Source organism: Poecile atricapillus, chromosome Z (genome assembly GCF_030490865.1).
Source record: "Poecile atricapillus isolate bPoeAtr1 chromosome Z, bPoeAtr1.hap1, whole genome shotgun sequence".
NCBI classification, from domain to species: Eukaryota; Metazoa; Chordata; class Aves; order Passeriformes; family Paridae; genus Poecile; species Poecile atricapillus.
In genome coordinates, this window is record NC_081289.1 from 145,264,768 (window position 1) to 145,288,318 (window position 23,551).

The 23,551-nt window shown below is 48.3% G+C and overlaps 1 protein-coding gene across 2 annotated transcripts in view; it reads right to left on the bottom strand.

The window, feature by feature from the left end:
- Window positions 1-23,551, bottom strand: part of CTIF (cap binding complex dependent translation initiation factor) — a 147,435-nt gene that overhangs the window by 119,329 nt on the left and 4,555 nt on the right. For both annotated transcript variants that reach the window (XM_058828214.1, XM_058828213.1), the window contains exon 2: window positions 239-451. In XM_058828214.1, coding sequence (XP_058684197.1) covers window positions 239-418 — 180 coding nt within the window. In that variant the 5' untranslated portion in view covers window positions 419-451. The remainder of the gene's footprint in view (window positions 1-238; window positions 452-23,551) is intronic.

The following is a 23,551-nucleotide window of genomic DNA, read 5'->3' on the forward strand; positions in this document are numbered from 1 at the left end:
CCTTGAGACCATAAAAAACCAAACCCAGCATCAGGAGATTGCTACCAGCAGGCTGGAGACCTCAAATACATCCCCGAACAAACGAGCTGCCCCAAACCCAGCATTTTACCACGTCCTGCCTCACCACCCAAACCCTGAAAAAGCTACTTCAGCTGAGAACATACATCCCCAACCCAGCCTACAGGGCACTAGTGTGCCCCCAGTCCCTCTCCCACCCTTCAGTGAGCCTTTCACCCACCTGTGAGACGTGGGACTGAGTCTTCTCGCTCTCGCCGTCACCTTCTGTCTTGTCTGTGAGCAGCCCCTGGACCTGGTACTCCAGGACGTAGCTGTCGATGAAGCGCTCCAGCTCCTCGATCTCCTGGGAGCGGCTGCTCCCTGCCTCCGAGGAGGCTGATGCCACTGAGGAGCTCTCCATCCCTTCAGGGGACACACCAGGAACACAGGGGGCCTGAGGAAGTGGGACAAAAAAGACATCAAGGAATTGTTTCCCAGTGATTATAAAAAAAGATTTAAAAACCCAGCAGACGAAGCCTATCTGTTACCATGGGCAGGATATTTTTTGCTGTACATCTGCATTTCCAATACCATTTATAAGAATCCTAGGTGGTTGCATTTAGGGCTTCCAGGCATGCAAAAAATCTTCCATTTCTGTAATATTCCTGCATTTAAGGACAACAGACATATTTCCTGGCCTCCTGCTTAAAACCCAAACTACTGAAAACCTCCAGACGTACGCACAAGAAAAAAAAAATCTCACACTAAAATGCTTCATTTAATAAATGCAAAGCACTAGTTGTGCTGGATATGGGTGAGAAGCTGGGGGTAATGGACAAGGGTGAAGAGAAGGATGATAACTGAAAAGTTTCTCTAGGGCAGTGGCAGTAAATAATGCTGAGCTAATGGTGCGACCATACACAGTCCAGTGAGGAGGTGAAACAGAGATCACAACAGAATTCACTTAAAAAACCTCTTGCTGCAGAAAATTGCCTCTACAGAAGACGTAGGGGATTTATAATTCTCTTCTCCTTCCTACTTCTCCAGGGCTCAATGCCAGTAACACCGTAAAGAAAGGAAACCACCAGCTTCTTGAGCTGTGCCAGGGAGGTTCAGGTGGGATCTCAGGGCAAGGTTCTTCCCCAGAGGGTGCTGGCACTGCCCAGGCTCCCCAGGGAATGGTGACATTCCCGAGGCTGCCAGAGCTCCAGGAGCCTTTGGACAGCGCTGCCAGGGGTGCCCAGGCTGGGACTGTTGTGCAGAGCCTGGGGCTGGGCTCTGATCAGCTCAGGATATTTTATAACTTTATGTTTGAAAAGAACTGGGACTTGGACCAGTGTCTTATGGTAAATCTCTACTCCTCCCTCCCTGCAGCTGGGAAGGAGAAGACATGGGAGCTGCCAGCACACAGCAGGACACAACAACTTCATCCCTCACCCTCTCCTTCACCAGGAATGGGTATTTACAGTCTGCTTTGAGACAAGTATATAATTGCTAAGCAAATTCGGAGTGAGTCACATGCCATCCAGAAGGGAAGGGGGGGAAAAAATATCTGTTCCCAGCTCATGTAGTTTCCAGCCCTGAACTATTTTCTTCTCTGTCACTTCTGAACAATTGTGGCTTCATTTGGAAACTGCCAAGAATGAGCAGTTCTGGCCTAAGGATTTCATCTGCTCAAGGAATTATTCCCAAATGTGCACAGACTGTCAAAAAGGTTCATTACGTAGACCAATATCACACATTAGCTCCTGAACAAAAATCATATTCCATATTAAAAAGGACAAAGAAGAAAGAAGAAAGTCAAAAAAATTAAAAAGAAGAAGCCCCAGAGAGTGTGGAGCCCTGGAGGAGGGCATGCTTCTCCCCTTTTCACTAATTAGTGCCAATTACCAAATGGAAAGCACAAATTATCAAACAGGAAGTGTTAAAGAAACTTGAGTTGGGAGAATTGGAGGCTCTGAGGAGTCCTGGAGGGGTGTGATGGCATGAGACACGGGACAAATGATACAGGTGGTATCACTCAGGAAGGAGTGAGCAGGGACAGAGGTGATCCTCCATCTCACTGAGCCACACATGACACAAGCCCTAAGTGCTTTTTGCCTATTTCAGGGTTTTTTGAGGCTGGCACTGGAGGAAATCAAGCCTAGGGCACTGCCCTGGGGATGCTCCCCATCGAATATCCATGATAAAACATAAAATAGAGGAAGAACTACCACATGCCTCACTTTTGGGGTGCTCACCAAGTACACAACCAGCATTTTGTCAAGTAGCAATAGGAGAGATGGTAAACTGATAGGAAACATGTTTGTCAGAAGTCACCAGGTCCAGTAAACAAATACAAACCACATATCTGAGGTATTTGTGGATCTCTAGTGGAAAACTGTAAAACAAATTCATCTTGTGGTACCTTCACCTCTTTCTAAAGGAAACCATCTCTCAAGAGGAAGAAAACTCTGCTCTGCTTGGTGATCTGAGCCTGGAGCTGGTTTCTCACCGCACCTTGCCCTCAAAACACATACAAAAAAAGGTTTCAAAGAAAAACCCAAACCCACACTTGAGCATCAAAGCATTTACTATCTTCCCACACTGAGCAAACAAATGCTGGTGAGAGCTCCTCATGAAGCAGTGATCCCTTGGCTTTGTGTTGGTTCAGCGCCTACTACAAAGGATACCCAGACCCCAGATACATTACTTAATCATTACAAACAGAGATCAATCTCAAATTTGCTTTTTTCTTTCCATTTCCCCCTTCCCTCCCCTCTACTATGTCAAAGCACAAAGTTTGTAAGTTTTGAGGGGTCTGAAAATTACCTTCCAAATCTTTCCTATCTCTGAAAGTGTTCAAGGCCAGGTTGGATGAGACTTGGAGCAACCTGGTGCAGTGGAAGATGTCCCTGCCCATGACAAGGGGGTAGAACTTGAGGACCTTGAAGGTGCCTTCCAACTTAAATCACTGTAGAATCCTATGATTTTACAAAGGCCATGTTGTGCTCATTACTGTGACCACTAAAGAAGGAATCATAAGCAGAAAAAGTCAATAGATGTGCAGACTGCTTATTATAACTTAGTAATTATCAGCATTACTGTAATGCATAATTATTATTAATAGCTGTTATTAAGGGCGATCTAAATGGGGTTCTTGCTCTAGCAAGATAATACAATTTTTTCGGGCAATTATACAGTTTTACCCTTCATCAGCAAATAATATGAACAAGCATTATTTTATGACACTTGTAGGCTCATTTCCTTTCTCCCAAAGGTGCTCCAGGCTTGTTGAACTTGTGGAAGGAAACAAGTGGTGAGTTTGATAGGTGAAGAACAGTAATGGAGAAAGAACTCACTTTGGATTGAGAGGCAACAGAGTGGAATTTGCAACCAAAATGATTTAAGAAGCAGTGAGTCCGTGATGAGAAGACCAGGGACGTGCAGGACAGTGATGCACTTCCATCAGCTCACTGGAGGCTGGGTGAGAGTACCCCACATCATGTCCTCCCTCAGGGAGGAGGCTCCAGCCATTCCCACACCAAAAGCTCATCAAAATCTGGACTGCAGCAGCCTGGCAGTGCCAAGATAGTACAGCAGGGCAACTTCACACAGATCATCCCCTGGGATGAGACCCACCTGTGTCACAGCCATGCCAAGGGACTCCAGCACCCAAAACAAGCTTCTGGGCAAAAATATTCTGGCACAGCAACATTACACCAAAACTGCTACCCATAAAGAGATCTTCTTAAAACAATTCTTACAGAATCATTGAATCATGGAATTGTTTAGATTGGAAAGTCCTCCAAGACCATCAAGTCCTACCATTCCCCCAGCACTGCCAAGGCCACCACTGACCCATGTCCCTCAGTGCCACATCCACATGGCTTTTCAATCCCTCCAGGTGTATGGGGACTCCACCACTGCCCTGGGCAGCTGTGCCAGGGCTGGACAGTCCTCTCCATGGAGGAATTTTCCCAATATCCAACCTCAACTTCGCCTGAGGTCGTTCCCTCTCCTCCTGTCCCTGTTCCCTGGCAGCACAGCCCGACCCCCCCGGCTGTCCCCTCCTGCCAGGGACTTGTGCAGAGCCACAAGGGCCCCCTGAGCCTCCTTTTCTCCAGGCTGAGCCCCTTTCCCAGCTCCCTCAGCCGCTCCTGGGGCTCCAGCCCCTTCCCCAGCTCCGTTCCCTGCCCTGGACACGCTCCAGCCCCTCGGTGTCTCTCCTGTGCTGAGGGGCCCAGAGCTGTCCCAGCACTGGAGGTGCCTCAGCACCAGCACGCCCAGGGCTCTTCCCAGCTTTCCAGCCCCTCTGCACCAGACTAGAGCTGTAGGGGGCTGGGGTAACCCAAGAGCAAGCCAGTTCTTGCCCCAACTCATCCAGACAAATCCACATCCTGACCTGCTATCAGGACAACAACAGCACACCTTGCTCCTATGCAAGGTCCAATGTGATTTGAGCACCAGCAAAGGAAAGAAAACAAAGAGATTGCTTTTCTCTTTCATTTGCGTCCGCTGGATGGATGCTAAGAGCTTAGAATGCGTTTGCACACATGATGAGTTTCTTTGAAGGCTGTGGCTTCCAAAGGCAAGAGAAACAGGAGCACTACACTGTCACACACAACCATGTTGGTGAAAAGTTGGAAGCAGATTTTCCTGACAACTACACAGCTGGGAGCTAATACCCAATGCCAATGCCTAGATAAGGAAAGATCTCTAAAATACAGAGTTCAGGCAGAACTACTTAATGCATTTGGCTTCTTCTCACCTGAACTGAAATTCAGTTATTGAAAGGCGTAACCACCACCAAAGCCCAATAAAGGACAAGCGCCCAGCCCACCTTTCTAACAACACGGTCACAGGTTTGGGCTTGACTGACTTGACTTACAGCACTTAATGTCTCTTCCTTACTTATCCTTCAGTTAAACAATGATAAAATCCTAGGCCAATCCTCCATTCCTCCATGACTCCAAAGTGAAGTCAGGAGGAATGCAGAGCATCCTTTATGCATAGAATATTTATTTCTCAGAAATACCATCACAGGCCAGCTGCTGCAGACAGGCTGTGACAGGCTACAGAGCTATCCTGACAGATCCCTGAAAGCCTTTGTCTTGCCACATGGGATTTATCATCCCAGAGTTTTCTAGGAACAAGAGATGCTTCCTATAAAAGGCAGCTGCAGCGCAAATTCTTCACATACCAATGCAGCCAGCTGCTTCCAGAATGTTCTGTGATAGGATATCCAGCATCCCTCTTGTGTTAGTTCTCCCTTGGGTGTTTATAACAAACTGTGATCCAGCAGGTCCCTTCTGCTCTGAGACACCTGGGACATGAACTGAGGAAAAGCTCAGCAGCCCAGATTTTTCTGTGCCTGAACAGGATGGTGGTAAAACCAAACCAGACTGATCCCCCCAGGGAGACAGAAGGAAAAGGTCCCAGCCTAGTCCCAGACATCACATTCTCTCTCATGAGCAACCAACAACAACTTTCATGTCTCTTGTGCAGGCTCCAAAACCCACTCCCATTGTTCTCCCATCTCTGCCCCCCACAGCGATATTGGACATCACCTTGTGCAGGTGGAGATGGAAATCCAGGGTGAGATGACACCCTCTTCTGGGCCTGGGCAGGGAGGAACAGCTCATGGTCAAACCCTCCATCATCACCTCCCTCACATTTCCTGCTCACTGAGATTCCAAGCCAGGCTTCCAAAGCTGCTGCAGCTGCTCATACAGAAGGAGGAAGCCCCAGCAGCCCCAGACAAGAGATTCTTTGACCACATAGACCAGAGAAGAGCAGATAGTGCAGGACAGCCCTCCCTGCTTCTTATCTGCTTCTTATCAGCACTTCTGGGTCAGGTGAAACCCCCTGTGTGTCTCGACTCTGCACACAACCACCCACCAGCTCACGCTCTGACAGCAGCAAAGCCACAAGGACCTTTGACTGTCTGTGTTTGGGGCTGGAACTCCTGGCCATCAGTGAGGCTCCATTCCCAGCATCTCCTTTTAATGAGCCCCTTCTGCAGCAATGTTTTCCCTCTCCTCATCTAGCCAATTTCCAACAACAAGTAATTAGCAATGTGTCTTTCTCAAGCGGTGAGAGCATCTCAGAGAACAAGATGAGCAGTTTATCTTTATTGCTGGCAGGCAGCTCTCGTACCCAATCGCCTGCAGGAACAGTTACTATGGAAAATAAAAGCAACAGAGATGAACCATGACTCCCTGTATCCAGGTACTGCTGCATCTCCACAAAGCATCATATGTCTTTCTTGGATTTGCTGCTCTAAAACCACTACCTTCCCAGACGTCAAAACATCAAGCATAGAAATGTAAATTATTACACCCTGGATCTGACTCCTTTCTAATTAAAATGTAAACACCTTTGAAAACCACATGAGTGTTCACTGCTGGAGCCAGCCTTGGGCTTTTCAGATACTGATGCATCTACAGCTGGCTGAGCACTTAATGTATTTCATCATCCCTCCAGTCTCAGGTCTGGTTTCTGGTACCTGGTGATGCAGAAAAGCCCCAGTGACAGGACAGGAGCTCACCAGCTGCCACACTGCAGTGCCATTCATGAGCCTGGCACAGAACACAGCAGGCAAACACCACCGTGCATTGGAACAGAGCCATCAAAGCAAACACAGAAATAAATGGGGGAAAAAAGAGAGGGACAGACAAGTGCTGCATAATCCAACCCAAACCAGCCAGCTTGATCCAACAAGGAAGGGAGAGGAGTAACCAGAAAGCCAGGAATCCCTCATTCTTACCCAGACAATAATTTACTACGTAGCTTGCTTCCCTGTAGTAAGAAACTCCTTGTGGTTGGAAAGTGAATTTGTCTTCTTTTCTTCTCTTTAAACAAGAAACTTCTCTAAACACGAAATCATCTTTAGAAACATAAAGTCTTTTAGTGTGTCAAATCTGTGCATGAGTTTGGAGTGGTTTTTCACCAGATGGGCTTCCTTGCCTGGGGGAAGACATTACCTTTGGCTTGTGATAGGTATTATCAAAAAAGAAAAAGAAAAAACAGCATACAACTAAGAAAACTGCTGTCTGAACATCAGGTGAATGGAGGTGGGTTTCTGGGCTCACCCTGTGGTGGGATGCTCCACTGCAGGGGACGTCAGGGCAAGGAGAATGCTGCAGAATCACTCTGCCTGCAGCAGCAAGGAATGCTCACAGATTTTGATACAAATTCAATACATGCAAATGCACCAGCATTTATAGATATAAAATCTGAAACAGGCCATAAAAGGCCTCAACCACCAATCCCTGAACTGTGAACAGCCTGAGTTTTATGATCTATTTTACATTGGTTCATGCTACAAACTGTGACTTAAGGCAGATATAATCGATTTCCACATTCCCCTGCTCCTACTATATGCTAATGGAATGAGAGCCCACGTTACATCTTACCCTTGGCTATTTTTCACCTTCACAAGGAAAATGTTGCCAGGTAAAGATATCGAACAATTATTATGAATATCTGAAGAAACAGCATTTCACAAATGCTCTCCTCTTTAGAGCTGCTCTGTTTCTCCCTGTAGAGCACACAGCATCACTCTGGCAGCTGGGCAGGAGTGATGGCTGCAGGGATCGTGCTGGAAGACATGAACCAAGGATGTTCTCCTGCCAGATGAGCTTGCACATTGCACCATGCACCTGCGTGTGTCCCTCTGTGATTCACCTGTCAGGTTACAATCCTCAGGCAACCAACACCTGTTTTTTTCCTCAGCTCTTCTGGCACCCCAAGGGATGAGCCATGATCCCATCAAAGCAGCAGCCAGGGTGGGCTGCAGGCAGAGAGCACAGCCCACATCCGAAATAAAAGCATCACAACCACGAGCTCATCCATACACAGTCGCTTGCACACCCGTGCCAGCCGCTGCGCATTGTCCTTTGTAAATAACCGAAGGGAAACCATTATCGTGACAAAATCTTTTCTTTCCAGGCATCCAGACACTATAATGGGCACTTGGGCTGTGAAAAGCTCTGTAATCCTGAAAGACACATGCAACTCTAAGTTGAGATATCAACATGCTGAAGTAATCCATCCTGCTGGTGGCTGCCGATGGGAGGGACTGTGCAGGAGCAGCACACTCCGGTCAGGCATGGAGGCTGCTTAATCCCTATTAAATCATGCCCGTGGTTCACTGGCAAAAAACATTTCTGTGCCTGTACACCAGCTTGTAGCAGCATCCAGAGAACACACCTTGGCCACCAGCCAAAATGCTGGAGCTGCCACTCCTGGATGGATTTTATGCTAGGAGGAGCCAGCTGGTCCTCTTCTCCTGGGAATCATAGGATCAAAGAACAGTCTGGGTTGGAACAAAACTTAAAAGGTCATCCAGTCCAGCCCCTTGCCACGGACAATGACACCTCCCACTTAATGAGGTTGTTCCAAGCCCCATCCAACCTGGCCTTGGACACTGCAGGGATCCAGGGCCAGCCCCAGCTGCTCTGGGCACCCTGTGCCAGGGCCTGCCCACCCTCCCAGCCAGCAATTCCTTCCCAATATCCCAGCTGGGCCTGCCCTCTGGCACTGGGAAGCCATTGCCTGGCTGCTGTCCCTGCAGGCCTTGTCCCCAGTCCCTGGGCAGCTCTCCTGGAGCCCCTTTAGGCCCTGCCAGGGGCTCTCAGCTCTCCCTGGAGCCTTCTCTTGTGCAGGGGAGCAGCCCCAGCTCTCCCAGGCTGGCTCCAGAGCAGAGGGGCTCCAGCCCTGGCAGCAGCTGCGTGGCCTCCTCTGGGCTGGCTCCAGCAGCTCCACGTCCTTGTGCTGTTGTTGCCCAGGGCTGGGGCAGCTCTGCAGGTGGGGTCTCACCTGAGCACAGGGACACAGGGGCAGAATCCCCCCTCCCCTGCTGCCCACGCTGGGGGATCAGCCCAGGGCAGGGGGCTCAGGGCTGGGGCAGGTCCAGCTCTCCCCCCCAGCACCCCCAGGTCCTTCTCCCAGGGCTGCTCCCTCTGCTCATCCCCAGCCTGGATTGATCCCGGGGGCTGCCCTGACCCAGCTGCAGCTCCAGCACTTGGCCTTGTTAAACCTCATGAGGATCCCATCCTCAAGGATTCTCACCTCCACCCCCACCAACAACTTCCTTTCATCACAGCTTTCCCCTGTTTTGGAAATGAAGCTCTTCTGTGCAACAAGGATAGGGACAGGAGAGTCTCTGGTGCATCTCAAATTCAACATTTCTGGAAGATGAGATAAGAATGAGGAAGTAAGATGCTTTTTGCTACATCAGCCACCTTCTGCACCATCGAAAGCAAATCTTCTGTGGGTTCCTGCTGCTAAAAAAAGGGGAAACAATCCTTCCCAGCCTTGGGTATACTGCTGTTTGGGATGGGGTTACATGAGGAAGATCTGAAGGAGAGACAATCCCCTCTGACCCAGGGCTGGCTTGCTCACAGGGATCTCTGTGCATTCTGCCTAACACAGTTGCTCAGCTGGAATTGGAAAGAGAAATCATCAAGTAAACCTGTGCCACACTGCAGAGGAAAGTGGAAAATAACTTATCAAGTCCTCTCTGAGCTAGTTAAGCTCAACTGAAGAACTCCATGCACAAATGAATATATTCAGAGATTTTCTGAATCTTTAATTACCTTCAGTTAAAAAAAAAAAAAAAACAACAAAAAAAAAACCCTACTCAACTACACCCACAAACAAATAAAATTTTCCAAACCTGCCTCTGGACCCCCACTACTCCATACTAATGTTTAAATTATAAAATAAGCAGCAGATTGGGTTCTACATCACAGACACCCCAGGACCATCAGTCACTGACTTTATCAGTTCTCATACAGACAGCAGCCATGAGATGAGATACTTTAAATATTCTAATGGAAAAGAACAGGACTTGGTGAAAGTACAGTTCCTTCTGCAATTCTGTAAATGCAGAAGGAAAAGCACATGCTTCCTTACACTGCTTCTGGTTGTTGTAGTAGTAGTAATAATAATAATAATAATAATAATAATAATAATAATAATAATAATAATAAGAAGAAGAAGAAGAAGAAGAAGAAGAAGAAGAAGTCAGGAAACCAAACAAAAGGCCTGGAGAAGCACATTGGGAAAGGGAATCCTGTGGGGTCAGTGTTCTACACCACAGAAGGAGGTTCACCATGACACAGGTGGCCAGTATCCCACATGCTCTTTCCAATTTTTGGAAACCTCTGCTTGGCAGAGAAAGGGACAGCCTGACAAACATCCCAGCAATGGCATTTGATTCTCTAATTTTTGACCCCAGACTGAGCCAGTCACCAAAGCTTTACCTTCACCTGGGGTTGGAGAGAGCACACTCCTTAGCAACTGCTCCTGGAGACATGGACTGGATGTGTTCAAGACACTCAGCTTTCATCCAGCAAAGTATTGCATTATGGAAAAATGACTCCCACTTCAATCAGAGGGACCATCTGAACTCAACTGAAATCCCTGTGACTGCTGTGGGCAAAAAGCTTCATCTAAGGTAGTTCTCACAACTTGAGAAGATCACAGGATCATGGAATGGTTTGGCTTGGAAGGGACCTTAAACCTCACCTCATTCCACCCCCTGCCATGGGCAGGGACACCTTCCACTATCCCAGGTTGCTCCAAGCCCCATCCAACCTGGCTGTGGACACTTCCCAGGATGGGCAGCTACAGTTACTCTGGGCACCCTGTGCCAGGGCCTCATCACCCTCACAGGAGAGCGTTTCTCCATAAATGAGTTTCTTCCTAGATGCCTTTGAAGTCCCTAAATCCACTTTTCAGCCTACAAAGATCTTGTGCCATGTTCTCCCACATGATTGCCCACTGCATTTAGGAAAACAAATTTGATACCCAGACGGACCCAGGTTTTGCACTGAGCTCCCAGCAGCTGTCCCAGGAAGGAACACCATACAGCACAGGCACCACAGCCACCACCAAAGGTCTCACCAAGCCCAGGGATGCTGCTGTGTGGCAGAGGTGGGCTCCCTGTGAACCCACCACACTGACAAAAGTCACAGAAGCCGGAACACCCAGCCTAGGACAGGAGGAAAACAGATCCTCCAAGCTTTCCTTTGTACAAGCTGCATAAACCAAGCCCATGAGCCTAACCCTCCTCTCAAATCCATTCCCAGCTTTTAGCTCCTTCCAGCAGCTGATGAGGCAGCTTGAATCAATTCCCCAGGAAAACGCCTGCCTTAGGGAACCAGTCCAAAAATAGCAAGCACCTCCCCAGACAGGAATTTTTTGGGAACTACTGGCCAGCCATCAGCCTCCTTTTTGAGGCTTGAAGTGCATTTTTTTGCAATCACTCCCAGACTATCACTCTGTTGTATGCTCTGCACCAGCAATGCTGCCACAGATCTCCAAAAATTCCCTTCCCAGGTGGCCCCACTCCACCTATAGTTATTCTCCCCTAAAATGCAGTGAGTGAGGGATGACAAGAAGCCAGCAGCAGGGCTGAGAAGAGCAGCCAGCTGACCCTGAGGGTGTAAAGATGCTGCAAGCATGTGCACAGCTACATTCATCACCCAGGGGACCTGGCTGAGCCCTGGAAAGCAGGAGCAGGACAGGGAGGTGTTTGTTATTACAAAGCAAACAGAGAGACAGGCACTTTCAGGACATGATAAGTAAACTGTTTTGAAATGAGCATGAGCTTGGGGAGTGTCTATTTACCCTCACCAGCAGCAAGGACAGTTGGGACTGGCCCTGATCAGGACAGCGCTGGGATTCACAACTCTGTGTTCTAATCTATCCTGCTGTCAGTGCCCTTAGACTCCCTTCTGCTAACCCCAGGTCTCGGACCACAGAATCACAGAATGCTTTGGGTTGGAAGGGATTTTCCAGTCCCACCCCCACCCATGAGCAGGGACACCTTTCATTATCCCAAGTTGCTCCAAACCTCATCCAGCCTGGCCTTGGACACTTCCAGGCCAGACACAAACTCCCTGCACAACCTGTGTCAGGACCTCACCACCTACCTTTTTCATAATATCTAATCTGAATCTACTCTCTGTCACTTTGAAGCCATCCCTCTGCATCCTGTCACTCCAACTGCCTCTCTCCATCTTTCCCGTAGGCTCCCTTCATGCACTGTAATAATGCCTTGTTGAGTCTCAGTGCTGCTGCTGGTTTACTGGGGACAAGAATGTAAAATTTGTCCCAAAATACCCTTGAGCTGCTCTTCGTGTCCAGCTGTTGCACCCACCATGGACCCAGATGTGCCATGCACTACATGTGTGACTGGGGTGTCACCAGCTCCTCCATCCTGCCTCACTTCCCTCTCTTGTGAAACACAAACCCTGTTCTTTTCTTTCATGGTACACTAAATTTCCACAGCTCTCCATTATAATGCAAAATAATTCAAGACATTTAATTTGGGATTGAAATGGGACTTAACATTATTTTGTTTCCTTTATCAACAAAATATCTGTTCTCACTGAACCCAGCTAAAAATACTCTTATACCCCACAACTATCCTTGGCACCATTATTTCGCTACAGGCTAATTAAGAAAAAAAGCTAGAGTTAGCAATAATTATTTGTTGAGAGCAGTTCACAGTAACTGAGGATAACTTGGGGTATCCATCCAAAGGATGCAGCAGTGCAATGGGACCATGGGGGAAGGGCTGCAGGTGCAGCACAGGGGAGCAACATCAGCAGCTTCAGCAGAAACATCGCAGCAGGACACCTGCTATTCATGTACCTTTGACTTCAGAGAATAAATAGAGAGCCCAAACTATATTACTTTGCAGAGAAAAAAAAAAAAGGAATAAAAAGAAATAAAAGAGATAAGGGAGAATTGGATAAATCAAGAGACTGCTTAGAGATATTCACCCAGATGGTGTCTCACATCAAAGGGTCTTGAAGGTAGATCACCACAATTCCTAGCTCTTGGGTGCCATCACAGGGTAGGGATGTCCATCTGAGGGGTCTTTATGACCCCCCCAATTCAGCAGTAGAATTTAACACTGGACTGGAAAAGGCTCTTCTGCCATAAATTATACAGTATGAATGATAAAGAAAATAAACCTCATTCCTAGTGCTAAAGTAGTGCAGGACTTGGAGGCTTCAGAGGATGATACAAAGAATGCCAAGATAAACACACAACTCTAGGGCTTGGGGCAGGTTCTTCCCATCCCTTTTAGAGCTTTCATAGAACCATGGAGTGGTTGGGGCTGGGTACGACTTTCAAAGCCACCCAGTGCCACCCCCTGCCATGGGCAGGGACACCTCCCACTGTCCCAGGCTGCTCCAAGCCCCATCCGGCCTGGCCTTGGACGCTGCCAGGGATGGAACAGCCACAGCTGCTCTGGGAAACTTTGTGCCAGTGCTTCTTGAGGACCCTGGTCCATGGGAACACCCTGCTGCTGGTGAGCATTCCTAGGACATAAAAATCCAAAGGCTTTCCAGCACCAGGAACTGAAGGTGACACCTGGCACTCAAGCCACACGTGTCGTCTCCAACAGTGTGGGACAGGGTTCATATTTCTCCTCTCTCACAGTTTCCAGAAGAACAGAATTCACCCTTGAAGAAGCAAAAGTCTGAACCTATCACATAGCAACAATAATAATTTTTAAAATTACTTGTTTTCCAGCAGCCCAGACTTGGCTTGATGAATTTTAAATAGTTTTGGTCAAGTCATTGCAGCCAAACCACTGAGCAGAAAATACTGAAAAAATGGTTCAAATTTTTTTAGAGTTTTGTATTTTTAAACAAAGGATTTTTTCTTTTATTTTGTGGTGATGTACACTGAATTTCCACAACTCTCCATTATAGTGTAAAATGATTTAAGCCAGATTTCATTTTGGATTTAAATGGAACTTGACATTATTTTGTTTCCTGTTTCAACAAAATAAAAATATCTATTCTCATTGTATCCAGCTAAAAGCACTCTTATCCCCCACAACTATCCTTCGCACTATGATTTTTCAACAGGCTAATTAAGGAAAAAAATGGAGTTAGCATTAACTGTTTGTTTTACAGCCTGGTGTTGAAGAGTATTCACTGAGAATCTGAGGATAATTTGAGGTACCCACCCAAAGGATGCAGCAGCGCTTCAGGAAAGAAGATGCAATTTAAAGTGTTACTGTAATTCACTCGAAAGTTAGAAAGTTAAAAACCTCGGGAAAGTTCATGTATACCCTTTTTTCTAAAGAAGAGGGAAATAAGGAAAATGCGAACCCACAGTCCACCCCAAAAAAGGGGCACTGGCTGCTGGCAAGGTGGAACACCAGGCACCAGCCCAGTGCCAGCCCTTTCAGGTTGTAACCTCCCAGAAATGCCTACACTTTGGCTTGTTCCCAGCTCCTCCACGGGCTGCTCTGCTGCAGGAGAAAATATTTACTCTCCAGAGACTATCAGGCACTGCACAAGATAACACCCAGGGCTGCAGAAACCCCGATGCAGATAAAGCCTCGCGTGATGCCCGATCCATCCTCTCCCACTCCCTTTCAGGTACAACAGGATCTCACACAGGGCCATGGGACAAAAAAACCCAAACAAAACAGGTTTTCAGGGCAGTGCTGCTGACTTGTTGTTTTCCAAGCCCTCTGCCACCGAGCCCCTGCGGTGCTGCTAACCTCTGCTGATCCCATCAGGTGGTTTAACCGGGAAGCTTAGCAGTAAGCCCTGCTCCTCTAAGGAGGCACCGTGTTACGTGGGTTATTCTGCCCGACCAGGGCTGTGGGGCTCTTAGGCAGCACAGGCATAAATCCCAGCTACGGCTTTCAGGACGAAAATTAAGTGTTTGAATGGTTGCAATTGCAACCCAGGTTGCAATGTTTAGTTGCTGGGCTGGATTTAATTTTTTTTTTTCTGTCCTAGGCTTTGTTTTTTTGATGTTGAAGTACATGTTAAACCCTGTTGACATGCTGCAAATCCCTGTCTTGGGAAAAAAAGAGAATTTGGCACCTCTAAAATGCACCTGGCCTATACCTGTAGCCAAAAAAACATATTATGAACAGGAAAAGGGGCAGGTAAAGAAGGGAGAAACCATAGCAGGGAGAGCAAAAGGAAGTAAAAAACAGGATAGAGAATAAAACATCATTATAGGCATAAAAAAACCAAAACAAAATGAAAACCAAACAACAAACAAAAAGGATCAGGAAGAATAATACAAATGAGATGGGGGATAAGGACATAAAAATGGGATAGGCAACATAAAAGAAGTGATAGAAAAGAAAAAAAATGGGATAGGCAACAAAAAAATGGGATAGGTAACAAATAGGATGGGATGGGATGGGAAACTAAAGAAAAAAAGGTACAGACAATAGGACAACTCTGCATGCAAGAGCTGGGCAGAAAGTGGCACTCCACCGTTTTCACCTGTTAACTCTGGCAGCCAGAGGATTTCTGCGGTAAGAGGATGCACGTGTACAATCAGGGCAGGGGGAAGAGGAGGGAGCTGTGATGAAGAGCATGGGCTGTGAAGAAATCCCTGCAGGGGGCCTGCCTGGAAAGTCTGGCACCAAACCCAGCAGGATGGCCATTGGAGCAGGAAAGGCAGTTCACAAGTATTACACTCTCCTTGGCTACAGCCCTTCTTCTCGGGCTTCACTTAGCCTGAGCAAAAGAGTAATATTATTAAGAGACAGACAATAAATCAAAGAACAGCTTGGAAAAACCCATGAAGCCTCCTGAGAGCCAAGGAAACCTGCCCTATCTGGGGAAGAGCAAGATTACAATAATTAGGTCAGTTGGCGATAAGCCTCCCCAGCAAACACAGGCACACATGCGCTGCCACTTTTCTGGGGAGTGGTGACATCCCCCAGCAGCTGAGAAACCCATCAGCAGAACGCCAGGGGCACGGGAAACACCAGGAGCAGACAACCTCCTCCAGCAGCAAACAGCTGCAGCTGCTCAGCTCCAGGTCTGGGGATTGGTAGGTGAAGCTGGGGAAACTCCGATGGGATACTGGAAAATTCCTTTGCTTTGAGTCGTGGTTCAGCAGCCAGCATGTAACTTGAGTGTGAGATCTGGGTGTGCAGCTTGGAAACAGCAGCAGGACTCAGCTGGAGGAGGCCCTGAGCACGTCTGATGTAGAAGCTGGCTTTGCACTGAGCAGAGGGCTAGACCAGAGGACCTCCAGAGCTTACTTCGATCCAGAATAACTCCAGGATTTTACCAAGGGACACCTTCCCTGAGCCCAGACTTCCAGCAAGAAAGACGTACTTCAAGCTTAATCAAAACCACAAGAAACTTCTTAACACAGCAAGGGGTCAGGCTGAACTTTAGGAGAGGAAGCAGGCTGACATGAAATTCAAGTACATGACAATCCCATTGAGCAAAGCTTCCTGATCTGGGAGGCAGAGGATGGTCCCATGCAGCGAGTGCTGAACAGGGTATGCATGCACTTTTTCCTGTATAAAGGGAGACAGAAGCTTTTTATTACACATCTCCTCCTTCCTGGATGCTTTGCCACCAGCTCTGCCCATGCTGGCAGCCTCGGGGCTCAAGGACTTGAAAGAGCCACAGCTGCAGCCCCAGAGTGTGGGCTGGGCTCAGATCACATCCAGATGTTTGACCCCAGATCAAGCAAACAGGAAGGGCAGACCAAAGAGGAGGATGTGCTCACTGCCCTGACCTGCTCTTGGCTCTTCCTCCCCACCTGTGTCATCATCTGCCTGTCTCTGATTTGGCCATCTATCACATCTATCACCGCCAGCCCAGAACACAGAAAACAGTCACCTATTGCTTGAGCTTTTGGGTCTCCCTCCCAGCACTGATTTGAATCAAACCACCACCTTCCAAAGGACATTTGCTTCTCTTAACAGAGGAGGCAGACACTCCCTCACTGGAGCCTCCACACTGTTTACTAAGCTGCTTCTTTCTGAACACCTAATCAATATTCCCACCTGCCCCTATAACCCGCAACAGATCCTCGGAACAACCCAAACAACAACAAACAGAACATGATGGTTTTGTGAAGCCTCTTGCTTGGAGTCCACACAGCTGTGTTGATAACAGCAAGCTTTTCCCACCTGCCAGCTGAGGAATATCCAACCTCTGCCCCTGTGCTCAGGTGAGACCCCACCTGCAGAGCTGCCCCAGCCCTGGGCAACAACAGCACAAGGATGTGGAGCTGCTGGAGCCAGCCCAGAGGAGGCCACGCAGCTGCTGCCAGGGCTGGAGCCCCTCTGCTCTGGAGCCAGCCTGGGAGAGCTGGGGCTGCTCCCCTGCACAAGAGAAGGCTCCAGGGAGAGCTGAGAGCCCCTGGCAGGGCCTAAAGGGGCTCCAGGAGAGCTGCCCAGGGACTGGGGACAAGGCCTGCAGGGACAGCAGCCAGGCAATGGCTTCCCAGTGCCAGAGGGCAGGCCCAGCTGGGATATTGGGAAGGAATTGCTGGCTGGGAGGGTGGGCAGGCCCTGGCACAGGGTGCCCAGAGCAGCTGGGGCTGGCCCTGGATCCCTGCAGTGTCCAAGGCCAGGCTGGACAGGGCTGGGAGCAACCTGGGAAAGTGTCCCCACAAACGGCAGAATATCAAACTGGATGATATTAAGGTCCTTCCCACCTAAACCATTCCAGGATTGTACTGTTCTCTGAATCCATGAAGTACTTCAGGATGTAATTACTCCACTGACTGATTGATCTAAGTTAAACCCAGCCTTCACACAAGAGTAACATCCTACAGACTCAACTCTTTTCTGTCTGCTTCATGAAACCATGAAGTTCCTACACTTACTACAGTTCACTAGCCAAAAACCAGGAGCCCCCATTAAATACAGACAAATAATTTTCCATGCTCCTAGGTCATGCAGAAGATGACATCACAATGTTGACCTTCAGCCTCCAAACTCCCCTCATCAGCGTCCTGACCAACGCTCTCATTTGGTTATGTGCTCTGACCTCCCTTCCAGCATGTTAAAAAACAGTGACTACAATCTCCTCTGTACTTTTAATCCAAGTTCACCTCTTTTTTTGTTAAAATAATTAGCTAATCAAACCCACTTCTTCCAAGCTGACATTCCTCCTAATGCTTTAATCAATAGACAGAGACGTTCAGAAGGCAGCTAACATGGCCTAAGCGGAGTGTAGGATGCTGTAAGGACAGGTTCATTATATGGCTGGATTTCTTAAAAGACAAGAAAAAAGATGAACACAAGCAAGTCTAAATCAAAGAGATTTAAATCTAAACCTCCAAAAGAGGTTACTGGAGTATTTCTAGGTGATGACCAACTTCGTGCTTCCTAGCACTCCCCTCACCATCATGCAAATATTCATTTTGTCTGCCAAGCTTCCTTGCGTTATAAAGCAAAGCAATAAGGGATGCATGTTGGAATTCCTTCCAGCAGACCAAAATTGATTTTAGGGTTTGAGTATCTGATTTGGGACCAGAAAGGAAAGATTCTAGGGGGCTTGGGAGTTTCATCTTCTTTTTATCTACCCATCTCCCTTTTAGAGAGACGAAGAGCTATGCTGGCTTCCAGGGTAGGAGAATAATTAACCCAAAATTAATGCATTTGTTTTTTATACAGAATATGGGACACGAAATGCCTGGTATCACTTGGAGTGGCAGATGATTTATTGGCTTCTTTGCTGAGCAGAACTGCCTGAAAACCCAGTGGAGAGCAGAGCAGGCAGTGTGTCCTCCCTGGAATTTAGCAGCCGTTTCAGCCCTGCCATGAAAGGCAAGCTGGCAGCGGTCCTGCACGGAGCTGGTGTCACTATCCATCACCCACAACCACCTCTTCCACCATCACCCAGGCGAGCAGCGCATCCTCCAGCAGTGCCAGCAGCACAACCCGAGACACCTCCCCTCCTGGGGGAGCCCATGACATCATATTCCATCTTTTTTTACAGTATGACCAAGCCAGCCCTTGAAATTTCATTTGGCCAGCCCTTCCTCCACAGATGTCCATATGGACAAGGAGCAGACAGGAGACCTGGAGCTGCCAAAGGTCTGGCAGCACGGCCTGCTCGCTGCTTCACTCTCCTCCTGGCACAGGGAAAGGTCCTGCTGAGGGTTCATTCCTCCCCCACTGTGCCCTTCCCTGCCAGAACGTGCAGCAAGAAGGTGGGAATGTTCCTGCTGAATGAAGTGAGCGTAACTGGAGGTGCTCAAGGGATGACTGTGCAAATCAGAGTGGGGGGAAAGGCTGAGTCACTTCCTCCCCCACAGCTCTAAATAGAGAAGAGCGTAAGAAAAATCATTCTTCGAGCTGACAAAAAGGAAGAGAATCCCTGTGTAAAAAAAAAAAAAATTAAAAAAATCAAAGTGCACATAGTGACAGCAGCAGGGAAAGGGACAGAAAAGACAGCGTCCTGCTGCAGCTGTAACGGGAACAGGAGAGAGGCAGAGCATCATCCCTGGCTCCTCTGGGAACTGGAGGCTCCGTAATCACTTTTAACAGCAGCTTCAGCTCCACAGCAAGTTCATGGACCATGGCTGATGCTGAAAAGCCACTGCAATGCTGCCTCATCTTCTCCAGGTGATGCTGCCAGCCGTGACCTCAGTCCTGATGGGAAACTGTGCTGAGCCTGGGAAGTGTCCAAGCAAGCATTTGGGGACAGAATTTACCCACGCCTCAGCATGCAAGGACTCTCTGAGCTTGTAGGTGACAACACATGGAACATCACTGTCAGGAGCAGTCATAGTATAATACCTGATTATCCATCCCAGCAGACACGTGGCAAGGCTAAGATCAAGGCTGGAAAACCCTTCTGAACTGTAGGATACTGGTGCAGGCAGGAGACTGGAGAGAAGTCAGCCACCAGCTATTTTCTGCAAGCTCAGTGGTCATGCACAAGCAAAAAATCTGGGGAGGAGAGGAGAGGGAGAGGGAGAGGGAGAGGGAGAGGGAGAGGGAGAGGGAGAGGGAGAGGGAGAGGGAGAGGGAGAGGGAGAGGGAGAGGGAGAGGGAGAGGGAGAGGGAGAGGGAGAGGGAGAGGGAGAGGGAGAGGGAGAGGGAGAGGGAGAGGGAGAGGGAGAGGGAGAGGGAGAGGGAGAGGGAGAGGGATCTTTAAAACTTATCTAGAATCATCCCAACACACCCACCCTGGCAGCATCCCTACAGCCAGCTCCTCCTTCCCTGTGTTCAAAACTATTTGGGCTATTTCCTTATATAAATTATAGCAAATTACTAAGGTAATTTACTTCAGAATTAACAGACCTGCTTGCACCCAGACAGATATTATTTAAGCTCACAACTGATGCAGCCTCTCCTTGCAGACAAGAAGGAATTTACATTTCCTTTTCCACCCTCTTTCTTACAGCCTGTAAGTTCTTATCCTCAAGATGTGCCCTCCTGTGTCAAATTTGGCTGGTATTAGTCCCTGGGTTAAAAAGGGTTCTGGAGGAATAGCAAGTGACAGTCAGTCTGAGTGCATAAGCCTCATTTCTGTTCATTGGAGAAAAAAAAAAAAAAAAGCAAGCAGAAAAACAGGGGAGAAGCTTCAAAGTGACTGCAGTCGATAAATGAATCTTTCACCTTATGTGACAAAAATATATCTATCAAAAAAAAAAGTGAAGCAAGTGCTTTTTCTCAGAATCAATTTTGAGAAAAACAACGTGTGCTCTGCAGATGCTCCAAAATGCAGAAGCAGGGGAGGACCAGTGCCCTGAGGTGAATCTTGGCACTAAAAGCATCCTGGCAGGGAAGGATGCTGCAGCTCTGCTGACAACCAAGCACTCCACAGTTGTGGAGCTGTGATCCATCACAGCTGTGATGTCCTGTCCATGACTGATGGTGCTCCAAGCACCTGCAAAGGCAGGAAATACACTCATCTGCCTGTGCCTGGCTGTCACGGGGATGGGCAGAGCAGGGGTGAAGGGAAGAGATGGAAAACTCAGCATCCACCGCAAGAGCTTTCCAGAAGTATGTGTTTCATTGCAGAGTTGCTGTCAGGGTGTGAGAAACTGCCGATTTCAAAAGTGGGAAAAGCTGGAAGAAAAAATCATCCACTGCCTCAGCACAGCCCTTCATCACACCCCTGACCTCCTCTTCCTTTGGAGGCCTCTGCAGACATCACAGCCAGGACCCTGGAAACTTCACCTGGCTCACCTATTCACTCCCAAGGATGAAACATGCACGTGGCAAGAAAAATACAGAAATCATTTCCCAAAGCACCCCCTGAGCCTTCACATCCTCCTGTAAAACCTCCTGCTGCAAAAATTACTGCTGCACGTTTCACGATCACCAGCCCAGCCTCCTGGGCCAAGGAAAAATACAATCAAAGATGCCTCCAAGGTGATCGTCTGGCTGGGAAGAGACATTCCTTGGATCAACGATATGTCCTGATTTAAGGGAATACAATTCCCGTGGGTTCAGGCATACACTCCTCCCTCCTCACACTGTGCAAAGCAAACACCTTCTTAAACATAAAACATGGTTATTAACCTCCAGCTGACAATCACAGCACAACCACAACCCTTCCTGCTTCCTTTTCTTCTCTTGCCCAGACACACAACATGGTATTTTTGATGACATGTTATTAAAATGCTCCCTGTCTTCACTGCAGCTGGACACGGCGCCCAGGAGTCCTCCAACCCCAGGGGATTTGCTTCTGGATAGGTAATACAGGGAAATGCAGCACCCAAAAGCAAACCAGCATTTTAGCCTGGAGAAAAGAAGGCTCAGAAGGGACATTCTCACTCTCTACAAATCCCTGACAGGGGGGTACAGCAAGGTGGGGGTCAGACTCTTTTTCCGGGTAACAGGTGACATGATGAGAGGAAACAGGATCAAGTTGCAACAGGGGAAGTTGAGATTGGGTATTGGGAAAAAGTTCTCTACTGAAAGGGTTGTCAGGCACTGGTACAGGCTGCCCAGGGAGTGTTCAAAAAGCATGTGGATGTGGCACTTGAGGACAAGGTTTAGTAGTGAACATGGTGGTGGTACTGCATTGATGATTTGATTTGGTGCTCTTAATGACTTTCCAACCTTTATGATTCTGATTCCATGATTTGCAGACTACTGCTTTGGGCTGGCTGGCTGGACCTAGGCTACACCATACTCCTGCCAGTGACTGGAGCATACACTTCTATGCAGGACGAAAAAATCCTTCAAAATTCACTCCAGGTTAACTCCTGCGAGATCCCTGACTAACAAACACTAAGGAGTGTTTCTCCAGACTCAGATATCCTTCAAGCCACCTGCAGAAGCCGGTGGCCCCAAAATGACATTCCCATGGACCACATGTGAGAAAGAACAGCTCACAGCCACAGGTGAGCCCAGCTCTACAAAGCTGTTCCAGCCCCAATCTCACCCAAGGCTGCTCCACCCAAAACCAGCTCCACGTTGCTCATAAAGCTTTGGCTTTGCAATAGGGGTGCTCAAAGCTGGTGACAACCAAGACCTCTGAAACATCTGCAGTGCATTTCTGTTGTTCAGAAAGGGCTATAACAGAAGTGCTGCGGTAGCACAGACAGGCCTGTGAATTTAATCACATTATGTGAAACACTCGGGGTTGCAACTGCTTATTCCATAGAAACACAGAACCCCAGAATGGTTTGGGTTGGAAGAAAGCTGAAAGACCATAGGGTTACACCACCTGCCATGGGCAAGGACACCTTCCACTACCCAAGTCCCATTCAGCTGGGTCTTGGATCCAGGAGCAGCCATAGCTTCTCTGGGCAACCCATGTCAGAGTCTCACCACCCTCACAGGGAACGATTTTCTCCTAACACTCAACCCAAATCCGCCCATCTTTCATCTTAAAGCCCCTTGCCCTATCACTGCTTGACCTCGCAGCAGACCCTCACAACACTAATTTGGGGGTGTGGTCCCCAACATGTGGCATGGCATAGCTGATGTCAGGGACCTTGGCTGCTGCAGTGTGACACCCTCCTGTGCCACAGCCTCCCAAGCCACCCCTCCCATGCCAACCCAAATACTCATGTCCCAAGCCAGCAGCCACCCAACACAACTGGCTACAGCTTGATTGTGAATACCAGCTTCTGCCAAGGTCCAAGCAACACAGCTCCTCCAATATTTCATGAGTCCAAAAGCATTTTTCAGCATTAATCATGAACCCTGCTAATGGCTCCCCATTGCAGGTGCCTTCGCAAACAAGCTGGTGGCAGCTGTGTGTGTCTCCCAGTTGCTTCTGCTCTGGTGCAGGGCAGGTTTCATGGGTGGTGAAGCCTCTCCAGGGTGGAAGAGCCTGTACAAACCAGTCCCAGAGAGCTGAGCCTGCTCCAGAGGGAGGGAGAAGTTGGTTGCTTTTTGGTTTTTTTTTCTATTAAGGCCAATTGCAGTGGGTTGACCCTGGCTGGAATCCAGGCAATCACTAAAGCAGCTCTCTCACTCCCCTCCACAGCTGGACTGGGAAGAGAAAATAGAGCAAAAAGGTCATGAGTTAAGGACTGTGAGAGATCCCTCACCAAATACCATTGTGGGCAAAAGAGACTTGAGTTTCAGCTCAGAACAAGATGTTCCTGCCACTGCTCAGGGAGAGAAGTCAGAGTCGTCCCCCCACTCCAGTGTGGAGTCCCTCCCACAGGAGACAATTCTCCATGAACCTCTCCAGTGAGAGTCCATCACACCGGCAACAATTCTCCACTAACTGCTACAATGTGTATCACTCCTCCATGGGGTGCAGTCCTTCAAAGACAGGCCGCTCCAGCATGGGTCCCTCCGCCGGGTCACAAGTCCTGCCAGGACACCTGCTCC